General features: G+C 43.6%; 1 protein-coding gene across 1 annotated transcript in view; it reads right to left on the reverse strand.

Moving 5' to 3' along the window:
* Positions 1-13,231, reverse strand: part of LOC126457748 (peroxidase-like) — a 289,734-nt gene extending 276,503 nt beyond the window's left edge. Inside the window, exon 1 of the mRNA XM_050094300.1 lies at positions 13,121-13,231. Coding sequence (XP_049950257.1) covers positions 13,121-13,134 — 14 coding nt within the window. The 5' untranslated portion in view covers positions 13,135-13,231. The remainder of the gene's footprint in view (positions 1-13,120) is intronic.
* Between the last annotated feature and the right edge of the window lie 566 nt (positions 13,232-13,797).

Consider the following 13,797-nt stretch of genomic DNA (forward strand, 5'->3'; position numbering starts at 1 on the left):
AGTGTTGTTTCGGTGCTGACAGCGTTCGCGAGTGCGACATTCAGTATTGCAGTGACTTTTTCAGCTTTAGTCCCGCTATTTTTCGTCACAGTTCTCTTCAATTGTCATCCGTTACGATCACTCAGCGCATACTCTCTCTCGTTGTTTACGTATTTATGTCCAGCCCCTGTACGTATAAACAAGGAGAGGTAGGGAGAATCGTTAAAGACAGATATATTCCAGATATTTAAACCGTCACGGAGAAAATAGCAACATACGGCGGCAGAAAGAGGAGAGGGAGGGGTGGGGAAGATGCAGACTCTGATCGTTGCAAATGCTGCAATCCGTGACTCGGACTTGGGCAAGAGTCATGCCGGTTTCAGTGGAACCGGACAAGTTAGGGCGAGTCGTCGGAGGAAGTCTGATAAACTCATCCATCCATTTAGCACTTCCGGTGTGTATTGCTATCCTCTTCTACAGAGCTAGGTACAAACTCAAACCGAAAGCTTACAAAGCTGATGTGAATGTCGAGGGGAAGTGAAAAAGAACAACGGCGGCTAAGCGAATACTAGGAAGACCTCATTTACTGGCGGACAGGGACTTGCAAGTTGCCCCATTCGCATCTAAAGCGAACAAAGATAAACACCACCGAATAGTCGGGAGGAGACATTGCTGACAGGGCTCCGTCGGGATCCCTGCCGACAAAACCAGCACATTGGAGAACGAGAAAAACACCGCCGACAATGACACGCCCGGAATATTAGGCAGACGAAGCAGAAATTCGACCAAAAATTCAAATTTGAAAGCGATTCCAAAATTTACAGATCGCAAAAGGGCAAACAAACCTCCATCTAAAATCAGGTATCTAATATTTATGTCTCTTGGAGCTGTAGTGTAATCTCCAATTGAACCACGCAGGTGTAATATCCTCTCAATAAATACAAAAAAAAATATTTAAAAAAGGAGGGGAGGGGGAAGAGGGTGTGGGACAGAATTAGCGCCTCGATAAAGCTCACTCGCCAACAGCGGCTAGCTTGCCCTGTTGAGACATAGAGGATTATCATTAGATGAATGCCTTAGGCAGGGATTGTTGCTTTTGTGAATGTCCGCATGAAATCTGTTCATCCTCCTCATGAAAGTAAAGAGTGTAATAAACACGTGCGAAACAAAGTCAGTGAAGAAGAAAAACGTAGCACTCTATTTGAGGAAAGCTATCCGAGCTCATTAATATGGAGACTTTACCGCGGTCACATTCAGTGAGGTGTCTGAATGTCTGTGGAGGAATGGTTGTTCACTCTTCCTCAAGAGCTGAAACGATCCCAAAGATCTTTCATTATCTTCATGTCGGGAATGTTATTGTCCACGGACCATTGCTTCACAGACGCGGGTTTATGTCAGGATACACTGTCTTGCTGATACAATCATTGTCTCCGAACTGTTCCCCCACTGTACTCAGTACATAGTGCTATGAAATGTCTTCATACTCTTCCGCATGTACCACTTTTAAGCGCAATAAGAGGACCACATACTAACCATGAAAAACAGCCCTATATCGTAAAACTACCTCCACTTCCACCGTACTTCTGTTGGGGGTAACGATTTCAAATGGCTCTGAGCACTATGGGACTTAACTACTGTGGTCATCAGTCCCCTAGAACTTAGAACTACTTAAACCTAACTAACCTAAGGACATCACACACATCCATGCCCGAGGCAGGATTCGGACCTGCGACCGTAGCAGTAACGATTTCCAGACATTCCCAAACCCAAACACTTCCACAGCATTGCTATAAAGTATAGGATGATTCATCATTCCACTCGTTTCCAGTCATATACGGTCCAGTAACTTCAGTCTTTACACCACCTTACGCTTTGCTTATCACTGACTACAGGTATGTGTGGGTTATGAGGAACTGACCGACCATTGTGCACCATTATTTTTAAATCCCTAAGAACAGTCATTGAGTTAGTTGGACTCAGGAGTGATTCCTTCCGTTGATTTCATGCAATTTTTCCCAACACCCTTCGCAATGCTGGACGGTCCCTGTCCGTCAATACATGACGTCTGCTCGATTTTTAGTTTCGCAGTGGTTGTACCTTTTCGTTTCTACCTGACTTCCACATCATCCACAGTTGACTTGGGCAGCTTTAGAAGGGCTGAAATGTCCCTGATAGATTTGTTACTCGGGTGACTTCCAACGACGAGACCACGTTCGAAATCACTAAGCTCCCCTGACTGACCATTCGGTTAAACACAGTACTCTCCGCCTGTTTTCATACTGGCTGGTCTGCCTCTCGTGACATCTAGAGGTCAATTCCACATTGCATACGTGTGTTCGGTTTCTCTTAAACGTTTAATGAATGTACGAGGGTCCAGAAACGCTGTATTTCCACTTCGGAACACTCTTTCTTGGTAGCTCATTAATAGTGAAGAACGCATGCGAACAGAGTACACCGTCACTAGAATTTTGCCAGTGGGGCATTTCAAAGCTTAACATATCAAACCTCAGCGCAAGAAGCGGAGAATCTTCGCGCAGCTCTTGTGGAAAACTGTCAATCCATACGCCATAATCAAACGATACATCACCGACTCCAGAATTAAATGTGACGGCTAATCGATGCGAGTTTCAATGCTAACGGAGGGCATTTTGAACATTTGATGGGAGAAAGAGTTTCATATGTTACATTGGCTCGGTTTGTTCCTGTATGTTCAGATGTGTGTGAATTCCTAAGGGACCAATTTACTGAGGTCATCGGTCCCTAGACTTACACACTACTTAATCTAATTTAAACCAACTTATGCTAAGGACGACATACACACCCACGCCCGAGGGAGGATTCGAACCTCCGGCGGGAGGGGCCGCGCAACCCATGACATGGCGCCTCTAACAGCGGGCCACTCCGTACGGCGTTCGTGTATGTTTCCCATGGTTAATGTACAGCGAACAGCTGAAGAAAATTAGATGTGTTATGAAAGTAAGCGGTTTCCGGATTCACACCAATATAACATTTTAATTATTTTACATGAGGTGAATGTGTCCTGTAAATTTGGGCGTACCTTTTTGTTACACAACATATGCAAGAATTTTCACGTAAGATGTATATCATTTCACCATTAAATGTTTTATGAAGGTAACAATTTCGTAAACTACAGTTCTCACGTAATCCATCCAGACGGGCTGCACGAGCAATTGTCAGCTGCTGATTACGTAATATAGGTTCACATCATGTGGAATAGATGGTACTGCTCGCGCCAGGTGTGGCTAATGACGTATACTGCAACAATGGAAAAACTAAGTTTCAGTCTATATTGATCACAGATTTTTCCCACAGTTCCAACGAAATATGCATTGTTCATTGATATGTACGGGTCTTAACAGTGACTCAATTTTTTCAGTACAGGACGAACCATAAAATGGTTGTCAAGCGGCCTTTATCAATTTGATATGCGATTTATATTCGTTAGGAAGGGCAAATTAGTCATTACTTAATCAAAGGTTATACTGTCTACCAAATAAGCTTCTGATGAAATATAACGAATGAGGAGTTCTTATTCAACAATTAATTACATTTCGCGAGCATGTTCTGCAGTGTGTGCTCGGGATGAAATGGGTATCGTACTATCTGATGATTGGAAACAATGATATTTTAGCACGTAGCTGGGTGACAAACTCAAGAAAAACAAGAATATTAGCAAAGTCAAGACCCACCATCTCTAAGCAGTGTACGTGTTTGACAAAAAATCAACCTCTGGCCACTACACTTACTCAAGAGGAATTGCAGACTCATTTCCGCACACAGTAAATGTGCATTAATTCTCGCGAGAAAATTTTCTTCTATGGCCCCTTTAGAAGGTATTCGCGGGAATAAAGCTCGCTCATTAGGTTGGTGCTCTTCTAGGAACCTCACTGATGTGGAATCTAAATTACGATTGGCAAAAAGAGGAGTGGTCGTAGTCAGGGCGAGGAGAAACTTAACAGCGAGAGCACCTGCAGCCGCTCTGTCAGCTTTCTGTTTACAGTATTATATGAAGAGTATGCTTGCTGCTGCAGGACTGCCTTTCGCCAACAGCAGCAATTATGAGGAACTTGAACTTGCACTATCTCTCGATCACAATCCGGTTTTCAATACTTTCCATCTAATCTTCTTGCCAGCACATTTATCACATGCGAATGTCAAATTCCATACGCAGTAGTACGAGGTGGTTTTGTAGAAGGTATCGAGAATGTTTGGAATGGGTAAAGAGTACCGTTAAGTCAGACGAATTATTTTTTCGAGCGATGTGTTCCATTTCGAAGATTTTCTTTCCTATAAAAATTAATAGTTCTTTTGTATGTTTGAGGGTTTTGTTCTTGATACGAAGGAATTCAGCGTAAGGAATCATTCATTATGCAGAGATTGCTGGATTCCTTATCACATCTTTACATAGTTCCCCATATTGGTTACGACTGCGTAAGAAAGTTTGAGTGACATTTCAGAAACAGTTCATGTTAGTTTATTCTGACTTTCTCCCGTTCAGCCAATAACAATATTTTAGATACATTCGTAACATTCATACACAGGGAGAGAGAGACAGAGAAACACAGACATGAGTTTGTGCCTTGTAGACCCAATGAAAGTGAAAATAACAAGAAAACTCGCCAGGAGTGTCCAAAACTAATTCAACACAGCGAAATCAGAGACAAAAGAGCTTCAGAAATTTGGGATTTTGCTAACAACACACACTTTTGTAGTCTAGCTTGAAATATCAGCCAGAGCAATAGAAGTAATGATCTGATAAGTTTAATAACATCCAATTTGAACATGCAGAAATTGGCGTAAAATTTAATAAAGGGGACTTGTCGAGTTCATGTTCAGCACCCATCAGTCGTAAGCTGCGCGTGATTTTTAAAATAGGATAATACATTTTACAGTAAGATACAAAATAAAAATGCAGCACCAGACTATTCCTCCTTTACAAAGGGAGATGATGCAGTGTTAAGACAGTACACACAGTCATTCAGGTTTCGGGTTACCATGGTTTCTCTGAATCGCTGAACACAAATGACGGGACTGTTTCTTTGAATAAGCACGGCTGATATCCCTCCACATCCTTCCACAGGGACGACTCTGTCCTCCGCCTCTCTTCTGTACTAACTCAGCGCCCGCTGATTCGCTCGCGTAGACTGTATGGTCTGCACAGATTTTTATGTTGTGCTTTAAAGAAACCTTTATCTTGTTCACAAACTGAAACATCTAAGCTTTTAGTTAAGGCCATAGAAGCATTCCTGACCAAACAGTGATTTTAGTGAATAGTGATTCTAGTAGCTGGAATCCAAGTTTTTTTTTTTTTTAATCATGCCTTTTGCGTTTCCGTGCAGGTATTTCCACAGAAACTTTCATACTCTACCATATATTTCTTTATACCTAATCGAGAAATAACATATCGGTTTTCACAGATTTAACTTAAAATTTTTTTAATGTAACGAAATATTTTTTTTTAAAATTTTGATTCCCTATTTCACCCTCTGAGGGGCAGAATTTCCAAAAGCAGTGAATCGGCATTTTTTTTATTTACAGTTGAGAAGCCACATATTTCGATTAAAGCTTTCATCTCATATTTCACACTCGTAGGAGTTGAGTTTCCAAAAATGAAGATAGACATACACTCCTGGAAATTGAAATAAGAACACCGTGAATTCATTGTCCCAGGAAGGGGAAACTTTATTGACACATTCCTGGGGTCAGATACATCACATGATCACACTGACAGAACCACAGGCACATAGACACAGGCAACAGAGCATGCACAGTGTCGGCACTAGTACAGTGTATATCCACCTTTCGCAGCAATGCAGGCTGCTATTCTCCCATGGAGACGATCGTAGACATGCTGGATGTAGTCCTGTGGAACGGCTTGCCATGCCATTTCCACCTGGCGCCTCAGTTGGACCAGCGTTCGTGCTGGACGTGCAGACCGCGTGAGACGACGCTTCATCCAGTCCCAAACATGCTCAATGGGGGACAGATCCGGAGATCTTGCTGGCCAGGGTAGTTGACTTACACCTTCTAGAGCACGTTGGGTGGCACGGGATACATGCGGACGTGCATTGTCCTGTTGGAACAGCAAGTTCCCTTGCCGGTCTAGGAATGGTAGAACGATGGGTTCGATGACGGTGTGGATGTACCGTGCACTATTCAGTGTCCCCTCGACGATCACCAGTGGTGTACGGCCAGTGTAGGAGATCGCTCCCCACACCATGATGCCGGGTGTTGGCCCTGTGTGCCTCGGTCGTATGCAGTCCTGATTGTGGCGCTCACCTGCACTGCGCCAAACACGCATACGACCATCATTGGCACCAAGGCAGAAGCGACTCTCATCGCTGAAGACGACACGTCTTCATTCGTCCCTCCATTCACGCCTGTCGCGACACCACTGGAGGCGGGCTGCACGATGTTGGGGCGTGAGCGGAAGACGGCCTAACGGTGTACGGGACCGTAGCCCAGCTTCATGGAGACGGTTGCGAATGGTCCTCGCCGATACCCCAGGAGCAACAGTGTCCCTAATTTGCTGGGAAGTGGCGGTGCGGTCCCCTACGGCACTGCGTAGGATCCTACGGTCTTGGCGTGCATCCGTGCGTCGCTGCGGTCCGGTCCTAGGTCGACGGGCACGTGCACCTTCCGCCGACCACTGGCGACAACATCGATGTACTGTGGAGACCTCACGCCCCACGTGTTGAGCAATTCGGCGGTACGTCCACCCGGCCTCCCGCATGCCCACTATACGCCCTCGCTCAAAGTCCGTCAACTGCACATACGGTTCACGTCAACGCTGTCGCGGCATGCTACCAGTGTTAAAGACTGCGATGGAGCTCCGTATGCCATGGCAAACTGGCTGACACTGACGGCGGCGGTGCACAAATGGTGCGCAGCTAGCGCCATTCGACGGCCAACACCGCGGTTCCTGGTGTGTCCGCTGTGCCGTGCGTGTGATCATTGCTTGTACAGCCCTCTCGCAGTGTCCGGAGCAAGTATGGTGGGTCTGACACACCGGTGTCAATGTGTTCTTTTTTCCATTTCCAGGAGTGTAGTTTTTTTTTAATTCCCGTGGAGAAGCTAAACACCAATTGCCACTGATTTAGCTTTATAAATATTTTTATAATGTAACGTTTTCATAAAACATTTCCAAAAACACTGAAATATATATTTTTTATTTGTAACCGGCAGTTCAAATACCAATTTTCATAGATGTACTTTTAAAAATACTGTAGTATTTCGTTAATTACGATTTATTTTCAAAGGAAGCTTTTACCCACTACTTCACCCCAACAGAAGTTAAATTTACAAAAATCCCGTAACATGTATTTCTTTACTTCTGGTCGAGAAAGCAAATATCAGTTTCCGCAGATCAGGCTTCAAAATTGCCTTAACAGCGACACCTTAGGGATGGAATTTAGAAAAATATCTTCTTAAATGACACACGCAGTATAAGATCAACACCCTTTCCAAACTTCAAGTTTCTGTCCTTAGTGGTCTGGCCTGGGCGATGATGAGCCAGTCAGTCAGGACGTTGCCTTTTAAATATACAGATTGACCTCGTCGTCAGTTCCACTCTTCTCTTTCAGATTAATTTTTTGTTGAACTACATGCAGTGTGATACCACACATGTAACAGCAATTCACTATAATACGAATCAACCAGGGTTTTCATATCGTCATACGTTTTGAAATATTATTTACTATGTCATATTTCCTATTGCTTCCAAAATATGAAAGAATCCGTTATCTACTCCAACGATACTTCTATGTTGATATTGATAACTTTTCATTGTTATGATACAGAAAACTGGCTTGTAATTAACATTTTAGCTGTGTATCTCAATAACTAAAATTCACGTGCATTAAAAATAGCGATTATAGAAGTTTATCGTCAACTGTTTACACGACGTAGAAGTGCAATTGAATTAAACTGTTCCCAATTTGCTGGCACTGAAGTATCTCGCAATGTTATTAGTAAACGGTGCACATTCTGTACATTTTGACTATCAATTGTATATAAAAAAATTGGAATGCAATAATTGAACGACGATAGAACTTAAGAATGTAAGGGCATATAGTTTCCACAGAAAGGAATAGCTGCTATAGAATGCACTAGAGATGGTTTAAATCTAAGAGAAGAACAAATGTTCAAGAATGTTACGATCTTCAGTGGCTGGGTTCATGATACCCGTAAGTAACGAATTGTTCCGAATATTTTTCCTTGGTGTTTCGTTGGGTTGTGACCTTTTTCTCTTAAACATGTAAATTTTTATAGGAACATTTCCAGTGCGATCTGGCGTATATAAGTGCTCAGAACGCACTGAATTTGAGGTTCGATCTGAATCGCAAGAAAAGGTGAAATTCAGAAGCTGCAATATTTCCGAAGTTTGTAAAGTCACTGTAAGTAGTCAGACAAACCGCAGCTTCTTATGATAAAATTATTCGCACTTCATAGACATTTTCTCCCCGAAAACTAGTGCATGGCTCCCTTCTCGCTTGATTCAGTTAATTTTCCTTTCTTCCTCATTTGTGTGATGCAAATTAAATTTTTTTGTTAATCAGTTCATATACGTAATGGAGCCAGAATGAAATATGTATATGGCTGATGTTATCTATCATGAAACTTATGTATTCATGTATCTCCGACGAACGTCAATAACGTTATGAAGCTCACACTATCATAAGACATAAGTTGCCATCGTCAGCATTTGTTTCTAAACAAATACCCTCCGTTCTCAGTTTTGAGGTTGGGACGCCGAGCGTTCAAAATTACCTAAGGATAAATGTTTTTCCGGTCTATAATTTCAAGTTAAGTGAAGAATTAGGACATTAAAATAGCTTCTCCTCCACTAATTTAACAAAAGAACCTTTTGCCAAACTGCAAGCCGAAAAAAATAATCGTTCTGTACATAGTTTGGAACAGGAAAGTTACGCCAAGCTCGAAGATCTGATTAGGATTCTCGCAGGGGAGTCTGATAAAATATTTGAAAATGTAGTGTACAATATCAGTTAAAAGCAAACTTGGACAATAACTAATAAAGGAAGGACGCCACACCTTAAAGACAGAATTTCCAGGTGAGGAAAGAATAAAACCATTCTTCTGAAATTTATGCAATCGTGATGATACCCTCCAGTCGAATGTTGCAATGAGGAGCGGAATGGAAGGTGGCAGAGAATTCGCAGACACTTCCTGGCCGGTAGGCCAGTGAGAGCTTTGATGTGCCCGCCGAGTTGTAGCGTGAAGCGTGAGTCAACTGTCACAGCCGGTTTTCTCGATCTCGTTTGGGCACCATTTTACGGTGCTGTGTTTCCCAATTCACTGCAATAGGAGAACGCCGTTTGTCGCTTTACAGCGTCTCTGGGTATCTCAGCCGATTATGTAATTTGGAAAGACTGCTACCGGTTAAAGGAGAATATTTAATGTGAATCAGAATATAACGGACTAAGAGAATTATCCTCCAGTAGCTGTGGCAGGAAGAATTGCCAGTGTTATGTAGTAAAAATATGTGAAACCTACCGCGTAAGAATGTGCTTCGCTCTCACATAAAACGGATGGCGAAACCTTAATTCTTAAAATGTTATAACAGAAAAAAAGTTCCCTCAGGCTCGAATTTTATGCAAGTGTGTCTTATTTTTCTTGATGTTAATTCCCCACTTTTTCAGAGCCAAATTTCTCTTCTGGCTGGCCTCAAATTTCCATCTCCAAATACATTAGGTTCTATTATTTCTATTACTTTTTTAATCGTCCGCAGATCGCCAGAGGAGAGTGCTGGTTAGCATTTAACAATTATGTGAGGAGTAAACTGTTGGACAAAGAAAATATTCCGATAAACAATGATTTCAATAAAGCTGAGTCTCGTAATGGATTGAACAGCTGAAAAAGACTACGGTACACAAATATATAGATAGAATTTCTAGATAATCTGAGGCACTTTCAGTGTGATTCTTTCACGGTGTGCTTTCTGCACTGAAGCGCCAAAGAAGGCATGCGTATTCAAATACAGAGATATATGAACAGACAGAGTACGGTACGGCGGTCGGTAACGCCTATATACAACTGTTGTTAGATCGGTTACTGCTGCTACAATGGCAGGTTATCAAGATTTCAATGAGTTTGAACATGGCGTTACAGTCGGAGCACGAGCGATGGGGCACAACATCTCCGAGGTAGCGATGAAGGGCGATTTTTCCGTACCACCACTTTACGAGTGTACCGTGAATATCAGGAATCTGGTAAACCATCTATTCTCCATTGATGCTGCCGGAACGGGACCAATGGCGACTGAAGAGAACGGTTCAACGTGGCAGAAGTGCAGCCCTTCCGCAAACCGCTGCAGATTTCAGTACTGAGGTGGCCACCAACAAATGTCAGCGTGCGAACTATATCATCGATATGGGCTTTCGGAGCCGGAGGACCGCTCATGTACCCTTGATGACTGCACGACACAAAGCTTTACGCCTCGTTTGAGAGCGTGACCACCGACATTGGACTGTTGATGACTGGAAACATGTTGCCTGGTCGGACGAGTCTTGTTTCAAATTGTATCGAGCGGATGGACATGTACAGGTCTGGAGACAACGTCATTAATCCATGGACCTTGCATGTCCGCAGGGGACTGTTCAAGCTGGTGGAGGCTATGTTATGTTGTGGGGCGTGCGCAGTTGGAGTGATATAGGGCCCCTGATAAGTCTAGAAACGACTGTGATAGGTGCCACGTACGTAAGCATCCTGTCTGATCACCTGCATTCGTTTATGACCATTGTGCATTCAGACGGACTTGGGCATTTCCAGCAGGACAATGCGACACCCCACACATGCAGAATTGCTGCAGAGGGGCTGCAAGAAGACTTTTCTGAGTTTAAAACTTCCGCTGGCCATCAGACTCTCCAGTCATGAATATTATTGAGCATATGTGGGAGGCCTTGCAACGTGCTGTTCAGAAGAGATCTTCGCCCCCGTTATGGACATCCCTGCAGTATTTATGGTTCCAGTTCCTTCCAGCACTACTTCAGACATTAGTCGAGTCCATGCCACGTCGTGTTGCGGCACTTCTGCGCGGTCGCGGGGTCCCTATACGATATTGGGCAGGTGTACCAGTTTCTTTGGCTCTTCAGTATAGTTTCTAGGTGCATTCACTCGGCTAGAAATAAATAAATAAGGTCGCCTATTGTAGGTGTCAGTAAAGCAGCATTTAGGAAGCTTTTACCACGAAACTGACTCAGAGTATAAAATTGAAACAGAGAGTCACACTAAAAATTTGGGGTTGCAGCATCGTACTTACAATGAGCAGAAACTAAGTTCAGATAGTAGTCTGCGACCCGTAATTAATCTTTCACTCTTCGGCATAGCTTGCGATGTTTTGAAATTTACAGGCGGGTTAGGACTGACAGGCAGATCCAGCGGAAGCAAAGATGCGAGGGCAGATCATGAGTGTTGTCTGTACAGCTCCGCCAGTAAAAAGATTGCCCGCGAAAGGTACAGTTCCCAGTTCGAGTCCCGGACCGGCACACAGTTTTAGTCTGCCATATAGTTTCAAAGAAGTTTGCAAGTTTCGGCTTTTGTATTCTCAAATCAGTGCAAGTAATTGTCAAGAAAAGCCTTCATCAATCCCCCAGCATGGTGAATCTCCCGTCTACGATAGGGGTGGGCTTGTAATTCATCACTGGAGACAGCCCTGTCGAAGAGACGCTGAACTCCAACATAAGGTAAAAGTTTATGAATACTGGGGTTACAGTTTATTTCAGTGTTCAATTTATTCGATGCTAGGAAATTATTCACTTCTTTTGCATAGTAATTATCATTTCTCTTGGGTCTTTGTTTTAAAAAATGGTTCAAATGGCTCTGAGCACTATGGGACTTAACTTCTGAGGTCATCAGTCCCCTAGAACTTATAACTACTTAAGCCCAACTAACCTAAAGACTTCACGCACAGCCATGCTCGAGGCAGGATTCGAACCTGCGATCGTAGCAGTCGCGCGGTTCCAGACTGTAGTGCCTTTTTTGTTTTACGGAGCACTTCGAATCATTTACGAAACATAGTATCTATTTCCATGTCGGAACTAAACAAATCGAAAAATGAAGACGTAAAATAGGAGCGAAAACAAGTAACGCATGCTGTGCAAGGAGACTGATAAGAAAGAGACTTTTTTATTGGAGCTGCAAGTGCCACTGACTTTCACCTCCTGCCTATCGTATGTATAAGAATAATTTTATTAATGATACCGCACAATTCCCAATTCACGGTATTGTTGAAAAGCGAGAAAATGCGTTTTGGTTACCAGCTCCTGGGATCAGGCATGCTTTTCCAATTCTCTATACATACCAAAATTAACGAGTATTGTTTACAATAATTGCTTTTCGTGACTGGATCGATATGCATTTCCACCTGCCGGACGCAGTAATCACGTGCAAGAGTATGACGACGCTAGTTAGTAGACACAGCCTGACAGATTATATTTGGAAGCTTCGAAGTGGAGTACAACCAAATCACATCTAATCACGGATAAATTCAAATGTGAGATTATAGGTTTTAAAATGATGCAAATGGAACAAAAGATGGCTTATCGGTGGTCGAAAATGCCCATAGATTTGTTTTTTTAAATCAAATTTAGTTTACAATTCAGTAGGTGATAACTGCTTCTTTTGCATTGGTCATTAAACGTAACGTATTAAGGTCAATTTTACATTGCCCATCACGAGCTGTATCACAAGTCATTGTACTGTTTATTCCGCAGTAAAAGTTTATGTTCTGAGACGCGGTGTATGACTTCTCAACACAAGTGACTGAATCAGTGCAATTAATACTAAAGCAGAGGCTTAGTTCTCACTTGATCCTTTTGTTAGAATGGAATCGTTACGTTTCTGTAGTATCCGAGAGAACAGGCCTGCCATGGAGTCACGAATGGTTCTGATGACAAATATCACATTTTTAGCTCTCCTGAAGATGGTCTGGGGCACTCTACACCACTGCACTGAAACTGGAGGTAGAACAATAGACCATTGTTGCGGTACTGCACTATGTGGCGTCCATCGGGAGAGAAGCCAGTGAACAGTACTGCGATTCCAGCAGTGTCGGCCGAGCGGTAAAGGGGTATCGGCTGCGCGACCGCAAGCGCGGGCGTACCTCGTGCGTAGCATGGTGGCTGACGTCCGGCGGTGTCTGCACGGTGTCTGGATCCGCTGTCGACCTGGCGGGCACACACTGCACGCAGAGACTGCGGCGCACCGCGGCCGCCGCGCCGCCACCAGGGCTCGGGACTGCGAGGGGGGGCGCCGCTTTCATTTCCAGCTAACCCAGTTTCCCTGCAGGCGGGCCCAGCCACCCGCCACTCATCGAGTCCACCCGCGGATACCTCTCCAAATTCCTCGCCAATTTCGTCTGCGGTGGCGTCGGACGCTGGCAGTGCTCCAGTGGGCTCGAAGAGCTTGGCGTCCCCCCACAACCTGGTCGAAACAAGCACACCGTGCAAAAAAAGTTAGTCAGCTTCAGAAGACACCACAACAATGCAGCGCATCTCCGCATCTGGTCTCAGTAACAGTCTCAGTCTGGCGGGACAGAGTGTCCACAAGTTTCTCTCTCTCCAAACGAAGCAATTCTTTGATGACTGTATCATGAAGAAAATCCACCCACAGTTACAAATAGCACAAATACACAAATATTTTCTGTCGTGACCACAATATATTATTTCTCATTTTAATCACGCGTTCCGGCTAACTGCTGTCATCGGATCAAGTACTTTAGAACCTCAGTGCAACGTTCACTGAACAGCCAAAAAACTGGTATACCCGAATAATATCCCG

This window comes from Schistocerca serialis, chromosome 1, assembly GCF_023864345.2.
Source record: "Schistocerca serialis cubense isolate TAMUIC-IGC-003099 chromosome 1, iqSchSeri2.2, whole genome shotgun sequence".
Lineage (NCBI taxonomy): Eukaryota > Metazoa > Arthropoda > Insecta > Orthoptera > Acrididae > Schistocerca > Schistocerca serialis.